Source organism: Pseudopipra pipra, chromosome 3 (genome assembly GCF_036250125.1).
Source record: "Pseudopipra pipra isolate bDixPip1 chromosome 3, bDixPip1.hap1, whole genome shotgun sequence".
Taxonomy (NCBI): Eukaryota; Metazoa; Chordata; class Aves; order Passeriformes; family Pipridae; genus Pseudopipra; species Pseudopipra pipra.
Window position 1 is genome coordinate 32,619,878 of NC_087551.1, and position 16,705 is coordinate 32,636,582.

The 16,705-nt window shown below is 40.1% G+C and overlaps 1 protein-coding gene across 1 annotated transcript in view; it reads left to right on the forward strand.

Annotated features, from left to right (window-relative positions):
- ZNF318 (zinc finger protein 318) overlaps nt 1–13,333 on the forward strand; it is a 32,084-nt gene extending 18,751 nt beyond the window's left edge. The window contains exons 7-11 of the mRNA XM_064648533.1: nt 1,508–1,711; nt 2,187–2,286; nt 3,328–3,446; nt 3,838–8,858; nt 9,151–13,333. Coding sequence (XP_064504603.1) covers nt 1,508–1,711; nt 2,187–2,286; nt 3,328–3,446; nt 3,838–6,507 — 3,093 coding nt within the window. The 3' untranslated portion in view covers nt 6,508–8,858; nt 9,151–13,333. The remainder of the gene's footprint in view (nt 1–1,507; nt 1,712–2,186; nt 2,287–3,327; nt 3,447–3,837; nt 8,859–9,150) is intronic.
- Nucleotides 13,334–16,705: the final 3,372 nt, after the last annotated feature.

The following is a 16,705-nucleotide window of genomic DNA, read 5'->3' on the forward strand; positions in this document are numbered from 1 at the left end:
TTTCTGCTTATTTGCAAGGTACCTTTTGGTCCCTTGCTGCTGAACCTGTGTCTGTGTGTTGTAGTTCCATAGTCGGTGCAGAAGTGCTAAACAGACAGATCACCCTGTCTGGGCTCTAGATAGCAGCAAATTATAAAAGCATCTTTGAGCTTGGGTAAAGCACAAACTGGAGTTAAGAGTTGGCTGTCACCTATCTGTGTGAGAAGCACTGTCTTTTTAAAGTTCTGATTGAGATAATATTTTTATAGGATATATTGGGTGGGCGTATGTCTGTAAATAACATTAACATTGATGCTTCTCAGACATCATGAACAGCCTTCCATGCACTTCCTGCAGATCATAAGTTGGTCTCATTGTTTAAGAGAATGTCAGCTTTTCTGTGTTCTGGCAGACAGAATACATGCAGATATTCACTGGGTCACTTGCTACTCTGCTTCCAAGAATTAGATTGTATTGGGATATCTGTGGAGTGCACAGTGGCCTAGGTGTCTCTTCATTCCTTGATTTACAATGTATATTGTGTGGGGTGGTGGTAAGGAATTTCAAGTAAGGCAGATGTTATTTAACAATTTTGAATCCACTTAAGTAAATTTGTTCAACACTGATAGTGAATAACTTGGAAATCATGCAACCAACTCAAGTCTGCTAAGTTAACATGCTATTCTTTCCAGACTGCCATGCAGGTTAAAATGATAACATGATGGGCTTTCAGCCATTGAAAATATAACTCAAAACTCAAAATACGTCTAGTACTAACATAATCTAAATTAGCAGGGCTTATTTGTGATCTATTTCAGGGAATGTTGGTTTTTCTACAAGTGTTAGTTTAGTATTAATTTTGGCTAGAGTCCTGAAATGTCTGTATATCACTGTATGGTGTCTTTCTGTACAGATGTAAGTGCAAACATCACATGTTTAAATCACAAGATCCTTCACCTTATTATGCTTAGGTAATTAACAAAATATCATCTTTCTATTATTACTAAACAACAAGTCTTCTGGAGAATTCAGGAACACTCAAATAATCTAATAAAGCTGATTGAGTTAAATGCTTTCAGTCAACTTATTTTTACTTTGTTTTCCATTCTGCTTTCATCCAAGCTACTTTTACAGTAACTTCTGAATGCTTTTAAGGGAACCATTTTAGATCTTCTGGGCACTGTTTGGCTAGTACAGTAAATTGGAACTATTCAGATCGTTATGTGAAACCAATAAAATGGGAAGGGTGCATGCCATAGGGAATTTGTTCATTTTGGTTCCTTGATTACCTACAACCGTCCAGCATTACATCTGGGAGTCTTATTGGAAACTCTTCACTGCAGCCACGCAGCATCTTAATCGGCAATACCAGCTCTCTGAAACAGTGGAATTAGCCTGGGCGCTGAAAAGGTGATATATTTTTTTTTTGTGTGTGTGTTTGGCTTCTGCTGGAGGCAGGTTCTGAGTTCTAGAGCATTATGTCTGTCCTGCCTTGTCTTAGAGAAGTGTTTCCTTTTGTTCAATTTAGGAATCAAAAACTACTAATGAAAAATCCAGAGGTAGAAGCCCGAAGCCAGCAGAATCCTCTTCACAGTCCTCCAAACATCCTTTCCAGTTGGCCAATATTTATGAATATTATGATGCAGGGAACCACTGGTGCAAAGACTGCAATACCATCTGCGGGACCATGTTTGACTTTTTCACACACATGCATAATAAGAAACACAGACAGGTATGTTGCAGGCTTCCTTCACTAAGTGCATTTCATGTTGCTATAAATATTAACACTAAAACATACATCACAGAACTACATTTTACAAGAGAACCTGAAGTAGTTATAAAGAACCCAAGAAGTTGCTTATCAAATTCTTTTCCCCTAATATTGGACTTGAGCAGTTGTACAGCTACCAGTGTGTTCCAACTAGTGTAAATGGGGCCTGTGTTCAGTTTTCTCAGGTTTGCCACTTGTGTTTCATATGTTTACCTGTTCTTTGCGATCATTTACATTGTATGCTTTTCACAGGTTATTTTGTCATTGTAACTTGCAAAATGGGAGGGGAAGGAGAGGAAAACTAATTCCTGTAAATATTTGCACATTGATTTTAATGTTCAGTGTTCTAAAAGGATGTTAAAAAGGAAAAAGACAAGTGTACTTGCCTTGCTAATGTAATACATGAGCCTATATACCTCTGTCACTGTGCAAATAGACCCTGGATCCTTACAACAGACCTTGGGCTTCGAAGACCCAGAGTGAGACCAAACAAGACTCCATAAAACGCATCGATAAGATAACGGTTCCTGCCAAAGGTATGTTAGTTTTTATTAACTTGGGTATCATCCCTCTTTGACCTCCAACAGGTTCCAGTTGCTCCGAGAAAGGAATTTCAAACCTTTACCTTGGCATAGGAGCACATATAGATACTGTATTATTAGATAAAAGGCAAATTAATTAATTTCCTGGTTTTTCTTGTGGAAAAGGTCATGAAGAAGGAGTATAGGAAAATATAGTGTGGTGCCTTCTCTTCTCTTCTCTTTAAAGTTTAGTTTTATATTTTGAATACCGCGTGACTTTTTCAGTCTCCACTGTAGTTCTGAAGTGATTTTTGCTAACATGTTAGAATTCAGAGCATGACCACAAGAGTTTGCTGTGTTTGGGCAGATCTCGTGCAGTACTCCACACAGTCTTGCAAATAGACTCTTCTATTCAGTGCATTTTTAGCAGAGGTTGCCCTGAAAAAGGACTGATGAGTACTTGGTGTAGTGTGGGTACAGAAAATCTGAGAAAGTCATATGGGAGGAGCTGTAAGGGGTTTGAAAATTAATGCAAGATTTAAAATCTGAATGTCTAAATAGGCCTGCCAGTGATCAATCTCATTTTAATTATCTGTTGAGTACTTGTAGTAGTGCCTACTAAAGAAGACTGTGCAGCGTGTTAGATAACTGTAGCTGCTTCTGTAGGCATAAGTCTTGCTGAACTTCAAAGAAAATACTCGTATTCTTTTTATAAACCAGGTGTTTAGTATTTGAGCAGACTATACCACAAAGATGGAAAATAGATCAAGACTGTAGGAAATATTGACCTGCTTGAACAGTGGATTGCCTTAATACGGATAGAGAGCACCTAAATAATTTCTTGAACCATAGTAACGCAACTTCTTCACTTTAGATGTTTGTTCCTGGTAGTGATGGTTCCTATACTGTAACTGTCCAGGAGAGCAACATTAACTGTTCCAAAAAGAACATTGCTGGAGATTTTGCTGTTGTTCTTTGATATATTTATCTGACTTTGTTAAGAGCTTGGCATTTATTAAGTTTTGTTTCTCTGATAATTTTCTTTGGCCTTTTCAGGCTCTGAATTTCTGATTCCCATCACTGGATATTATTGCCAGCTCTGTCATGAATTTTTTGGAGATCAAATCTCAGCAGAGCAACATGTGAAAAGTCATCCCCACAATGAGAAATATAAGGTTGGTAACTGGTGTACCAGGAGCAAGACATTCCCTATGGTAGCTTCTACTTGTTCCGTCTTCCTTTCCTGAAGAATGACATTTAACTCCTTGGAGTATATGTATTTGGTTATCTTCACTACATTCTACTAAACTAAATAAACAGAGCTTCTCACTACATCACTACATAGAGGCTAATCTTTTATCTGCCTGAGGCTGAAACGGTGTCTTCTGTAGAGTGACAGCTCTGCTGCAAGCACAGAATGTGGAGTTTGTAGCACCTCAGTTTCTTGATAGGAAGAAGTCTCTTGTCTCTTAGCACTCACTGAACAAGTCAAAACTGTCAGAGCTGAATTTATTTATTTATTTTTCATGGAAACAGTGGCTAAAATTGTGCTGTTTATTCCCACAGAAATACATAGATGAAAACCCACTCTATGAAGAGAGGAGAAATCTAGACCGTCAAGCTGGATTGGCTGTAGTTCTGGAAACAGAGCGCAGACGGCAAAATGAGCTGAAGAGGAAACTAGTTGAGAAACAGAAAGAAGAGAAGGATGAGAAAAACCCAAAAATAGTAAAGAAAGAGGAAGTAAAGAGCAACCCAGAGTTTGGAGAAGGGAGTAATGAAACTCAAGGCAAAATAGATTCTTCTGGGCGAAAAATGGGTATCATGGTTAAGCTAAAGAAGGAAGAGAAGACAGAGGAGAAAAAAGAAGAAAAGAAAGAGGAATATAGAAAGGAATCACCAAGCCAGACTTCCTTTGGGAAATTCAGCTGGAAAAAGACTGAGAGAGAGGATAAAACCCCAGGAGCAGCTATTCCAAAGGAGGAGAATACAGAAGGAAACAAAGAGGAGAACAAGTGTCAGTCTGTGAAATCCCATATCAAGCCCATTGAAATCAAGCTGTCTGGGAAAACCGTTATTCCACACACTAGCCCATGGATACCAGTTGTTTCCACACCAACATCAGCAAAAGTTTTACCCAATCTACCAGTCCCCACCATGATTTTCAGGAAGTCTAATACTGCAACAGTTAGTAAACCAGCACCTCTGAACACCTTTTTATCCATAAAATCCTCTGGAGCTACCACCAAACCACTGCCAGTGGTAAAAGAAACGAATGCAGATCTTCTACTGCCTCCAGATATCATCTCAAAAGCTTTTGGAGGAGAAGAAGTAATTTTAAAAGGGACAGAGGAGGATTTGAAAGCAGCAGAAAAAACTGAATCTTCTCAGACTTCAGATAGACTACCTCCACATCCTCCTCCACCAGCAGTCCAGCAGGCAGCTCTCATCCCTGCAGATGAAGTAGCTCCAGGTGTGTCTGAAAGTGAACAGACAATGCTGGCAATGCCTGTGAGACCACCACCACCTTCAACTGCTTTCAGTGAGCAGGCAAAAAAGATAGAAAAACGAAATTCTTGCTTGGCCACAGCCAATGCTAAAGATCTCTATGATATTTTCTACAGTAGTGGTGGAAAGGGTTCAGCTGACAATAAGCTTGCAAGTTCTGCACTTCCAAATGGAGAAAACCCTAACCTAACAAAACCTGCAGACTTATCTGCAAACCCTAGAACAAACAGTAGCTCATCCTCCTTGAAAGAGGATTCTCAGAATGTGGATTTCTCACAGTGTAATAATCAAGTAACAGGGAGTTTGGTTCCTGGTGAGAATCAGGCTGAAATGAACAAGAAACCACTTCAGCCTCACCTCTCAGAAATATCTGTCACAGAATTGCCAGAAATAAAAACACTTTCTGGTATCCAGATGCCTGTAGAAATTGGACTTGTTGACACAGGAGGTGGAGAGCAGGCAGGCAGTCAGGAATTTTGTGATGTACAGAAAAGTGAGGTCCAAGAGAAAGTTGGACAGGAGGATGGAAATAAAACTGCAGTTACAAACATAAATGTTCCTAGTACCTTGGAGAAGGATGCAAAGATGAAGGACTGGGAGGTAAAAGCAGTAAAGCCTAAGCATAGCTTACAGCCAAAGACTTTTTTGCCTGAAATACAGAATGAAATTCAAAATTTGGGGAATTCTCCTTTGGTAGAGGAAAAGTTAAATGATAACTGTAGAACTTGCTCAGAATCTGATAGTCCAAACTTGCTCTGGGACGCTTCCAGAACTAGTAATGGAAAAGAACAGGCCATCACAACCCAATCTTGTTCTAAAACTGGTGGGGATCTATCAGATACTCCAAATGCAGAGATAAAATCTGGTTTTAATGAAGTTGGTGCTTCAGAATTTCAAAACCGGAGGCAGGAAGTTGAATGCTTAGTCAATACCTGCTCAAATATTGTTCACCTCAGATCCAATCTAGAATTAGTAGCTGAAAATGAAAAAAAGTCATCAGAACACACTGGATCTGATGCAAGATCAGATAATTTTTTTATCAAGAGATCATCAGGAGATGTGAAACACATTAAAACTCCCTCACAGAAAGCAGAACTTGAGTTCAAAAGCACTGATTTCAGTTTCGGAGACAGTAAGGTAAAACAGGAATGCTTCAGCATCCATACAGCAGGACTTTTAAATGAGAATACAGAGGAAGTCACAGAACTAGAAACTATTGCATCTGTTAGGCTGGAGTGCAGTAGACATAAAAAGCTGGGCATTGAAAAAACAGTGAATGAAACAGAGATTACTGATTTTGTTACATTGACTTCTGACAGTCGGGAAGATAAATTTTGCACACAGATTTCTCAAAAAGCTCTACTGCAGCCTGGATCACAGACCTCAAATAGTGACACTACAGAGGTGGTCATGCCAGTTCTAGAAATGCAGGGCATTTCTCCCACATCTGAGATACCTCTGCAAGTGGAGGAGAGCAAAGCCGGCACTGTTGAAATGCTGTCACTGAGTTGTGACGGAGGCAGCACAGAAAGTCAGTCTTCTGGGTGCATGGAAACTTTCATTCCTGGGCTCAAAGAAACACATGGAAAGGTTGGTGGCTCAGGAGACAAGGGAGGATGCACTTTCCAGAGCAAGAAGACTGAGCAATCAGAAGCTGCTGACTGTAGTTTGGAAGCTACAACACATTCAGGAATTTCTGAAAGTGTAGCAGAAAGCCCAGTGGGTTGAAGTAAACCCAGTCAGTCCCAATATTTGAGGAGCCAGAGCTGGGATTATGTATATTTTTTTTGTTTGTTTGTTTTTTTGTTCCAGTTGAGAGTTTTGGGTGTATTTTGCATTCTGTGGTAGGACTTGGCTAAAGTGAAATTTAGATCATCAGAGGGCAGAACATACTTTATTCTGTACATAACTAATTATGTAAAATGTTTTTTCATGTGAATTTTTTTGCCAGTTTCTTTTCTACACTCTGCTATTAAAATGGAATCTCGTTTATAATGCGTGCGTCTTTGTTCTTTATTTTGGGGGCTTTTATTCTTTGACCGTTCCTGGATGATTTCCAGCTCACCCTGTTTGTGTCAGTAGCATCATGAGTAGCCCAGCTGCTGGGACAAGCTCAAGAACAGCAATTTAGAACTTGAGGAAATGGAGACTTGCAGAAGAGCTAAAACTGAAAATTTCTTTGAACTGCAGTGTCTGGGTTTGTTTACTTTGTTTTTTAAAATGCAAGAATGTGATTAGAGTTGATTTTGTTGTTTGTTTATCTGTCTCTGTGAATTGTAATTATTGTTGTATTACATCTGTACTTAAGCTGTTTCACTGTATTGTATAAGCACATGTGTGGATGCCACTTCACTAAGCAAGGGGAGAAAATCTGTTCGACTGGCTTTTGGAGAAGAAGACTAATCGGTAAGGCTCTGTGGCCTGACACCTGGACCAGACAATTTGAGGTCATGATTTGAAATGGGCTTGCTTTCGTTCTATTGTGATCCAGTAACTATTTGTGTTAAATCATTTAGCAGCTGACCAGCTCTGGAGAAGTAGAAGATCAGAACCCTGGTATCAGGAATTGGACTCGCTTCATGTGATACAGACACATGCATGCCTACCCTGAATGGTCCTTGAGCTATCAAAAGCTCTAGTGTGATGGTTCTCATTTGTATAGCTTGTTAAAGACTAAAGTATTAAATGTGTTTGCTTGGATAAATACAACATTTTTATTTGTAAATTGTTTAAAAAATAAACATATGGAGGTCAACAAGGCTTTCTTCTTGTTTTTCTTTTTTTTTCCTTAAGGAAAGTGTTTTATTTCAATTAGTTTCTAACTCCTGTAGTAGTTGATAAAATTGAGAAATTGTAGAGGATGAAGATACTCCACAATTAGCCTGCTCAGTAAAAAACCAATTTGTTCCCAGCTGAAGTCAATGGAAGAACTACTTTCAACATCATCAGTAGAAGTTTGTTTGAAGTCCTGAACACTATGCAAAGCTTGAGGTGGGGTGTCAGGTGAGGACCCCAGCAGAGCTCACATTTCCGTAATTAGTACCTGCATGTGGACTGCCTGAGGGAGCAAAATCACCATTTTTCTTCGGTTTCCATGACTATGTGTGAAGAAGGTATGAACCATTTTTCAGAGTCGTTATGGTGGTTTTCGTACTAGAAATGTAAGAACTGTCTAAGCAGAATTTGGAAATCTATTATAAATGGTCAAGTCAACAGTAAAAAAGTAATTAAGAAGGGAAGAGAGTTTTGAGAAAGTCTGGTTTTATGATGTTAAGCAGTTACTGCATTGATATAAGAAATCTTTTTTAGTATCGTTGCACTACTTTCATCAGATAACTATTTTTTGTCAACAAAGAGAGCAAGGTTTGACATACTTCAATAGCTTTAAAGTGGAATTGTTAAGTGAGAGATTGCTTAAATCCTGGTTTATAAAAAAGTCCTTTGTAGTTATTTCTTGGTTTTCTTCTGTATTTTTTTATTATATACCTGAGTTTATTTGTTTACATTTGACAGCTAAATTTTCTCCTCCTATTTTCTTTTCATTCTCTTCAATGAAGTGCCTGGCCCCTTGTAAATTCACAGAGGAAGAGGGGAACTGATTTTCTTACTTGCCTTGTTATTGAGGGATATCAGTGCAGGGAAAGGAGATATTAAAGGGAAGGCTGAATTTTTCTACAATTCTTCATTTTACCTGGTGCTGTGTTGGAACACACAAATGCTTTCTGGTTAGTTTCCTTTTGCAGGTTGGTTTTCATGAAGGTCTCAGTGCATGCAATGGCAAACAAGTAATTTGGACAATCATGTCCTTCAGACAACCTTACTCAGTGCTGTGTTATCTGTGTGGGACGTACTCTTAATTAACTTTATTTTGGGGGAAAGGACAATATAAATCTATTATCCTTGTTCTGTTCTCTCCTACAGTTGATTCTACAAGTAGTGGTGGTGGTCAGTGCTGAACCTGGCTGGCCATGAATTGAGAGGAGCTAGCAGCAAGGGCAAGCAAGAGCTTTGTGAAGGAGAAATTGGGAATTGTTACCTCATATTTGTCTAAAGCTTTCCAGGATCTGAACTTTCCTCTGGTATAAATTAAATAGTACTTCTTTTCATGCCCTTTATTCAAATAATTGTTCTATCCTTGAATGAAAATTGGGCTTTTTATTCCTGGAAGGAAGGTTAATTTGGTCTTTTTTGAGGAAGAAGTAAAACCACTATTGGACAGGAACAGGTGGTGTAGGTGATGACATCTAGGCAGACTGGCAGACAGAGGCATTAACACTGTAATTTCATGAAATGGCATATATTTTTATTTATGTATTTTTTCTTTTTTCTTTCCTTTTTTTTTTTCTTCTTTTTTTTTCCTGTGGTTTCCAGAGGCATGCAGTAAATGATTTATCCACTGTACTGGTCCCCTGTGCTGGCAGAGCTGTAGCATAGTCCACTGACTGGGAAGCCTAATTTCTAGGTTGGCCTTGGACTCTTCCAGATCCTCAGGAGGAGGGGTGAGTTAATGGGGTTTTACTTGTGTGTTTGAATGGTACAATACAGCATTACCTCTCCTTCCTGACCCAGTTCTCTAAAAACTGCATAAAGCATAAGAAATTACCATTCTCCTGGTTTTTTGAAAGCTGCTGATAGGAAGGAAACAATCATAATTTGAATGTTTCTATCTTTACACTACTTCGAACCATACACAAATACCTAGTAAATTCAAAGGACAACTCTAAGCCTTCATTTGATGCTTCAGCCTTTAGTTTGCCATGATGGAGGCTGGCACAAATACCTTTCTCCTGGATAAAGTTTGTTCCAAAACCAAGCTTGATGAAGAAGCAGTGGAAGAAGAGCCATAGAAAAGCTGCTGGCATCCTGTCAAACTGTTGTAAGTCCAGGTGGGTTTTTAATACTACTTCCACTTTCTTTGAACAGGCATTTGGAAAGGAGAAGCAGCCTTCATATATTTACAAAAGTAATGTTTTAGATAAATACAGTCATTTTTTTGTCTGGGGTAGTCTCTTGGGCAGGTGAGTCTTGCTTCTGGCTTGCTGGAATCGTGTCATTGACTGAGGTTTAACTAAGCAACAGAAAGGGTTTGGGGGGGATTGTTTCTTTGTTTTAGAATTTTAAATGGCATGTGAGCAGGGAAGAAATGCATAAACCATCATTCTCTTAGTAATTTTTTTTCTGAATGTATTTTTGTCATAGTGGTAAAAAGTACAAGTAGTAGATGAAGATATAAGGTCTCTGCCATTTGGAAGTTATCCCAGGATCGCCACCCCTGGAAGTGTTCAAAAGACACGTGGATGTGGTACTTGGGGACATGGTATAATGGTGAACACAGCAGTGCTGCATTAACGGTTGGACTCAATGATCTTGGAGGTCTTTTCCAACTTTAATGATTCTACAGTTTCTTTATTCTTGCCAAGGAAATAAACACCCAATTCTTATCTAAGAGAAGCTTCACAGAGAACTTTAATTTCGCTCATGGAAACAGTAGGAAAAGGTGGCAAAGGCCAATTATTTTTTTTATCCTGGTAAACCCAAACAGTTTTCAGAAATAGCTACTGGAAGTAAGTAATGATAACAGAAGTCTTGTTAAAGAAAACCCAAACACTAACATCTACCAAACTAATGCAACCCAAAGCATGACAAAATGTATTTCTTTAGTGCAAAGGGCAGAAGAAATCACATGAGACAGGTTTTTATGGGGTGCTTGATGTGTTGTTTTATTACTCTGAACATTACAGAAACGTAATGGGATCAAAATCACTCTCTGACACAGAATTCAGTCCCCTTCTGCCTGCTGCACAGTTAAGTGCACACAGCCTACGTGCCACCACTGTGGGAGTATAAAGCAGCCATAAAATTTATTTTACTAGACTCCTCTGCCTCCGTCTAGCATGAAGAAGAGAGATACGCAGGTTATGGTTGCTGGACTGTCCTTTCTACCACCTGTTTTCAGCCAATAGGGAGGTATTCATGGTTGTAACTAACTTGAGCAAAATAATGTAGCTGTGGACTGTTCTATTCTGCCCCGGAGCAGAAATCCGAGGCTCCATATTTAGAATTAGTTTCTGGGGTTTGTTTTCTGATCCCACCTCCACCTCTTCTTGGACTGTCTTGCTTGCAATGAGAAGGCTGATTACCATATGTTAGCAGTTCTAGGCTCGGGTAAAATGAGTCAAGCTGCTGTTACAATTCCCATGAAGTTGTCCATCAACTGGGGATGCAGAGAGCAGACCCATTAGAATTGTTCAGGCAGGTGGTGGAGAACAGTTGAATACCTGCAGGAAATAAAACCTGAATTCAGAGCTGCTTCGAGGGAAACAGCATTCCCTTTTCCAGCAGCCTGACTTAAGAATCTTCATTTTACAGACAGTAAAGCACGCACAAGAGGTAATGTTCTCAGTTTTTAATCAAAAAGAATTTTTCTCAAAGAAACTGTTTTTGTGGGAGAGTTTCAGCCAGAACCTAATGCTACAAATCATTGGGGATACCAGCCTGTTTAATTTGCATACAAACTTTAGATGAATATAGAAACAGTAAGTCTTTAGGAGCCATGGTAGCTGTGAAGAATATGAAAAGCCCTGTAACAGCTATCTGGTAAAGAAATGGTAGGCATGGTCTTCATATCAGTACTCATGTTACAGTGTATTCATGTCCTGTCAAGAGATGAAAAAATGAAATTAAATGTAAATGCCAAATAATTAGATGAGAGAAGGACTCATAACAAGGCACCTGCAAGATGGGTATTTAGACATGCTTGATTAGTGGGAAAAAGAAAGAACAAAGTCAATTAGCAAAGGAATATCAGTCACTGCATTTTCTCCTAAGAACTGAAGGCTTAATGCAATTAAACCCATTTAAGATGGTGCTTTCCCAGGTATTGTTTAAACTTCATGTCCTTTGCCAGTTAGTTTCACATATATTTTTTTACCAAGTGTATGAGAGAGGTTCAAAATTAGTATATCTCTGTTGTGTCTTTAGACATACTGTCCAAGATAGGATTACAAAAGTAATTCACACATGTATTTTATGTATTCAGTGCAATGAAGTCACGCTGTGGATTCAGTTTGGCTGGGTGAAAAAAAAATCCCATATCTGCATTTGCTGTAGTATTTCATCATTCACATTGGATCTGTCTGGCATTTGAAATAAGATACAGGCATGGACAACCTACTTCAAGCTGTCTACAATGTCTACAGAAGAAAGATCATCCAGAATACTATGACCCGTAATTATTTCTCCGAGAGTTGAATTTGTGCTTCAGAATGCAAGAAAGGCTTACAAGTTGAAAGTTTTAGTTCAAGTTTTTAAGATGAAACCCTCTGCTTTATATGGTTAGCGTCGTAGACCAAAGCATCAAATACATTGCTTTTAGTTATTCTACTTCTTACAAATCCTTTCTCCCAGTGAACTACCTACATACACAGTATGTTCAATGACAGCTGTTTTCATTTTGTATTAAGCTTATGTTACAACCCGCCCCTGAAGGCAGAGTAGCTGAGGTTCTTGTTAATAATAGATCCCTTGGGGTGGGTTAGAGCAAAACGACTGGTGTTTATAAATATATATATATGGCAGGTTTATTTCAGGACATTTTGGTTGCAATGGAAAGGAAGTATGTAACTGTTTTGGTTATTATCTGTAGAAATATAGCAATATAGAAGCATAAAATTAACACTTAAATTGTATAAGGAAATGAAAGGATAGGTGGAAGGCCTCAGAAATGCGTCTGGGGGTGCTTCAGGGGTCTTTGATGGTTTATGACACCTTCTAAGACATGACAGCTGCCTCTCACGTCAGCTAGTTATGGCTCATGAGAGGAGGGATGAATACCTTCAAGCCTACATGTGAATCTAAATGTCCTGATACCTCCCCATCTATCCCACCTCCACAGGGTCTGCTTCTCATCAGCCTTCTCCCTTATCTGGCTCAACACCCAGCTTGTAGCCTCTGGTTGTGGGTGTGCACCCCCTCTGCTCTTGGGCTGTTACCTTGCAGAGAGCCAGCAAAGCAGCTGCTTTTGCAAATGGCCATTAACATTTTGGTCTCTCACTGCTTGCCAAATTTCTTCCAGAAAGCTTTTGATGCAGAGGGAGGGAAGTAATTAAAAGATTAAAAGGGTCTCAGATTTGGGAATGTAACAGTTGAACCTGACAAATGCTCAGCAAACTGGATTTTGGGATGAACATAAGAGTTTGCTGTAAAAAGCCCATTGTCTTTGCTGGCTTTTGATTACTTTCCACAGGAGCTAAGAAAATGTTATCTGAAATTGCTGGACTTCGGTAAACCTGTTCTGAGAAGGTGAGTGCAGATTTGCATGACTGGAATGGTATCTTTTCCCCTTTGGTATGAGGGCACATTCTTTTCATTATTATTAATGTGATTAATCAGTGAGGCTTTTTCTATATTCTTACTGGTTAAACCTGCTGTTCACGGGTATGTCTGTAATTTAAGCTTTTTTGCCAGCATCCAAGAAGACTCTGTATGTGTGGACTCCTTTATCTTGATTAAACAGTGTTATTTTAAAAACAAACATTAAACTTTTATGAAATAACAGTGATTCCTGAGTGCTGTTTGTTTAAAAATTATTTTCTAAATAGAATTAAAAAAGTACAGGCTACTTTCAGGTATTAATAGTGGCAAGAGAGGGTGCTGGATTCTGAGGTTTCTTGATTCCTGGGGCTTTTATGGCCCTGCAGTAATGTAGTTTCTTTGTCACTTGGAAGAGCTGCTTAAAGTAGGGAAAAAGGCTTTTTAAAGCTCCTGTCTCTATACTTAATTTGGAATCTTCTAGCTATTTTTAAACTCAGCTACCGTGTTAAATTATTCATGCAGACTTTTTTGTTATGTGTTCACAGAAATGTCTTGTTGATTCTTTCTGCAAGTATTTCACCTGAAGGGAGATGGTGCTGTGTTTCACTAACAAAAAATGTCCTGACAGCAGCTGCCAAACACATAAAAGAATAAAGACAAACAACAGACAGCCTGCTTTTTTGTGCAGAGATTTATCATAGCTGTTTATTATTCTAGAAAATAACGTGTGAGAGATTGCTTTACAGTATGGGTCATCCTGCTTTATATATGATGAAAAAACACAAACTAGTTTGTTGCTGCTGCTCAGGGACTAACAATTTAGAAATATTTATTTTCTCCACACAATGCTAACATGTTTCCTAGCAGTGCTGCCTGGTAAGTCGTACCCATCAGGATAATCTTAAGTATTGAATTGTCAGCTCTGAGCGTGTTGTTGTGCTGTAGATCATCTCCCTTTCTCCTCACTTAATTTGCTCCTGCAGAGACTGACTAGTAAACTAATTACCATAGCACTGACATCCTTTGGCTGATAAAGATGTAATCCAGGGATGGATTCAAACATTGTGTCTAGAAGGGACAACCTGTACTTTAATTGTATTCAAAACATCAGAGTAGCAGATATCCAGCTACTCTAGAAAATACAGTAAGCATGCATTTCTGCTGATAAGTCATTCAGGAACTTGGTACAGTATAGCTGGTGAAATAATTAACTGCCACACAAAGGCTGCATTTTAACCATGTTCCTCAGCAGAAATTACCTCCTGCCTGCAGGAGATGCTAAACCTGATAGCCTGACAGCTATGAAGCTGTCTGCATCTCCATCTCCTCAGGTCCAGCCAGTGTCAAGGCTGAGTGTGTACTCCCAGTAGGCACACACACAAACATGTCTGGGTGTATGCACATGGCCAGCCACACAGATGAACACACATAAAACCAGAAAACAGCACTTCTCAAAACGGAAACAGGATCAATGCCATAATCATGTTCCCCTCTCTGGAATGAAAGTCTGTCATGGAACATACATCATGACAAACAACAGAGGTCCCCTGAGTGCTGCTGGCACTCAGACCTGCTTGCACCCACAGACACAGGCACACACAGACTGGATCTCTTCAACAACTGGCCTTAGACAGTCCACCCTTTAAACTGGTCCTGGTGCCCTCTCATCTCTACTGGGGCAGAACCTTACAGCACAGCAGTAAGGACTTAGGAGTCTGGAGAGCTGAAAGTAGTCAGAAGCTGGAAGAGTATTAAGGGAAGTGTCCTATGCCATTGTCCTGCTCTTGATCTTCCCGTGGTACCTGCTTTTAGTTATACTACCAACAGGCTCCTCAGAGCATGGTCTGACTCGGAACTGATGTTCCTACACACCTGGCAAACACAGGTGTATGTCTGGCAGCCAGTGGTCTTTTAGCTGCAACACAGTGGCTGGATTCTGCTGCATCCAAGCACTCTGAAAAAGCTACAGCATCCTCAGAGAAATCAATAAAAAATTTGATTTTGGTGATTAGCAGCACTTGAACATGCACACTCTGCACCTTGTAACACTCCAGTGTGTTTCATGCTTTTCCACAAGTGCAAATTTCAGGATGCCTCTGTCATGGGGATTTTTGACAACCACAGAGCAAAGAGGCAAGACCTGAGGTGGGGTGGTGTAAACACTGAAAATAATTTGGCTGTAATGAAATAAAGCCTGCCTTAAGGTTGTCTTTGGCCAGGTTTCCTATGGAAGTGAGGTTTAAACCATCAGGGGGTGTATGTCTTCAAACTCAGTGACCTGGGCAAGTTCAACAAGCTTCCTCCACACTGGCAGCAGGTTCTTCTGGTGCAGAGGAGCTGCAACTTTATGCTTTATTAGATGTGAGAGAATCTGCTCAGGAGGAAGTCTCCTTTATCTTCAGTCAGAGCTCACATCATCCCACACACCAAAACCAGTCAATCACAGAAGGCAAATACACAGGAAACCAATTGTCTTTGTTAAATGACAGCTGGCATCCAAGCAGTGGAGCACCTCACACCTCTCAGAATAAATACTTCTGGGCTGTGGAGCCTCAGGCCACACATAGGCTGCCAACTTCCTTAACCTGTGTCTCACAGCCGTGAGAGCACCTGACCAATATCCACCACACACATCCACATCCCTCCAGGGCTAAGGGGGCCAGAAGGGGTTTACAGTGGTCCACTCCTGAATGGAGAGGACAGCAGCAGCCTGGGCTGGTTTGCTTCTTCCCATAGGGGAAATTGGTGTTACATGGCTTTCTCAGTGCTGGCACAGTGTAGGGAGTCATGTATGGCTCCAGCCAGGACACTGCTGTGAAGCTGCCTGAGGAACACATGGACTCCCAGACCTACAGCTCCCTGTGAGTGAGATGGGGAAGTAGCTGTAGCAAACTCAAAACAGGGAGAGAACAAATATGAGGAGAGCTGAGCTCAGTTCTGCAGGTTGACAAGTCTGCAGAGCTTTGTGTAGCACATGGAAATCTACCCCAGTTACAGCTCTGGTGTGAGCCAACAGCCTGAGCGGCTGCTGCTCCCAGAAGTAACCATTCTAGAGAGTTCTGTGATGTCATTGCACAATAGCAAACTGCTTGGGACAGTATTAGTTTGTTCAAGTAGCACTTGTATGCCAAACAAAAAACTAACTGTCCAATGTTCAAATGGATTTCCTCTGGAAGGGCCAGGATGCTGTACAGTTGCCATTCACACCTCTCATGCCTCCAAAATCTGGGTGATGAAAAACCCTACAGAGACAGGAAAAGAAAAAATCACAACTGATGAGACACAGAATGACAAAACAAAGCTCTCTTCCCCGTCCTTAGGAGAAAATTGTAGCTGCCTGCTCCAGGTTAGCATCACACCTCCAATTGTTCTCCCCAGCCACAAGATCCGTATGGTTTTCAAGAGACTGCTGGTTCCCACAGCACAGAAAGGACAATAATGCAGTTGCAGAACTAAATGATGCAAACGGGAGAAGATGCCTTCCAAATTGTCCCTACCATGCAGTGTTGGCACAACTGAATGAAAGAGAGAAATCTATTTATTTCTTTCAGAAGGCAGATGTCATTAGCTGAGTGCCAAGATGAATACAACCCTTATCCCTTGCCTATCCTTA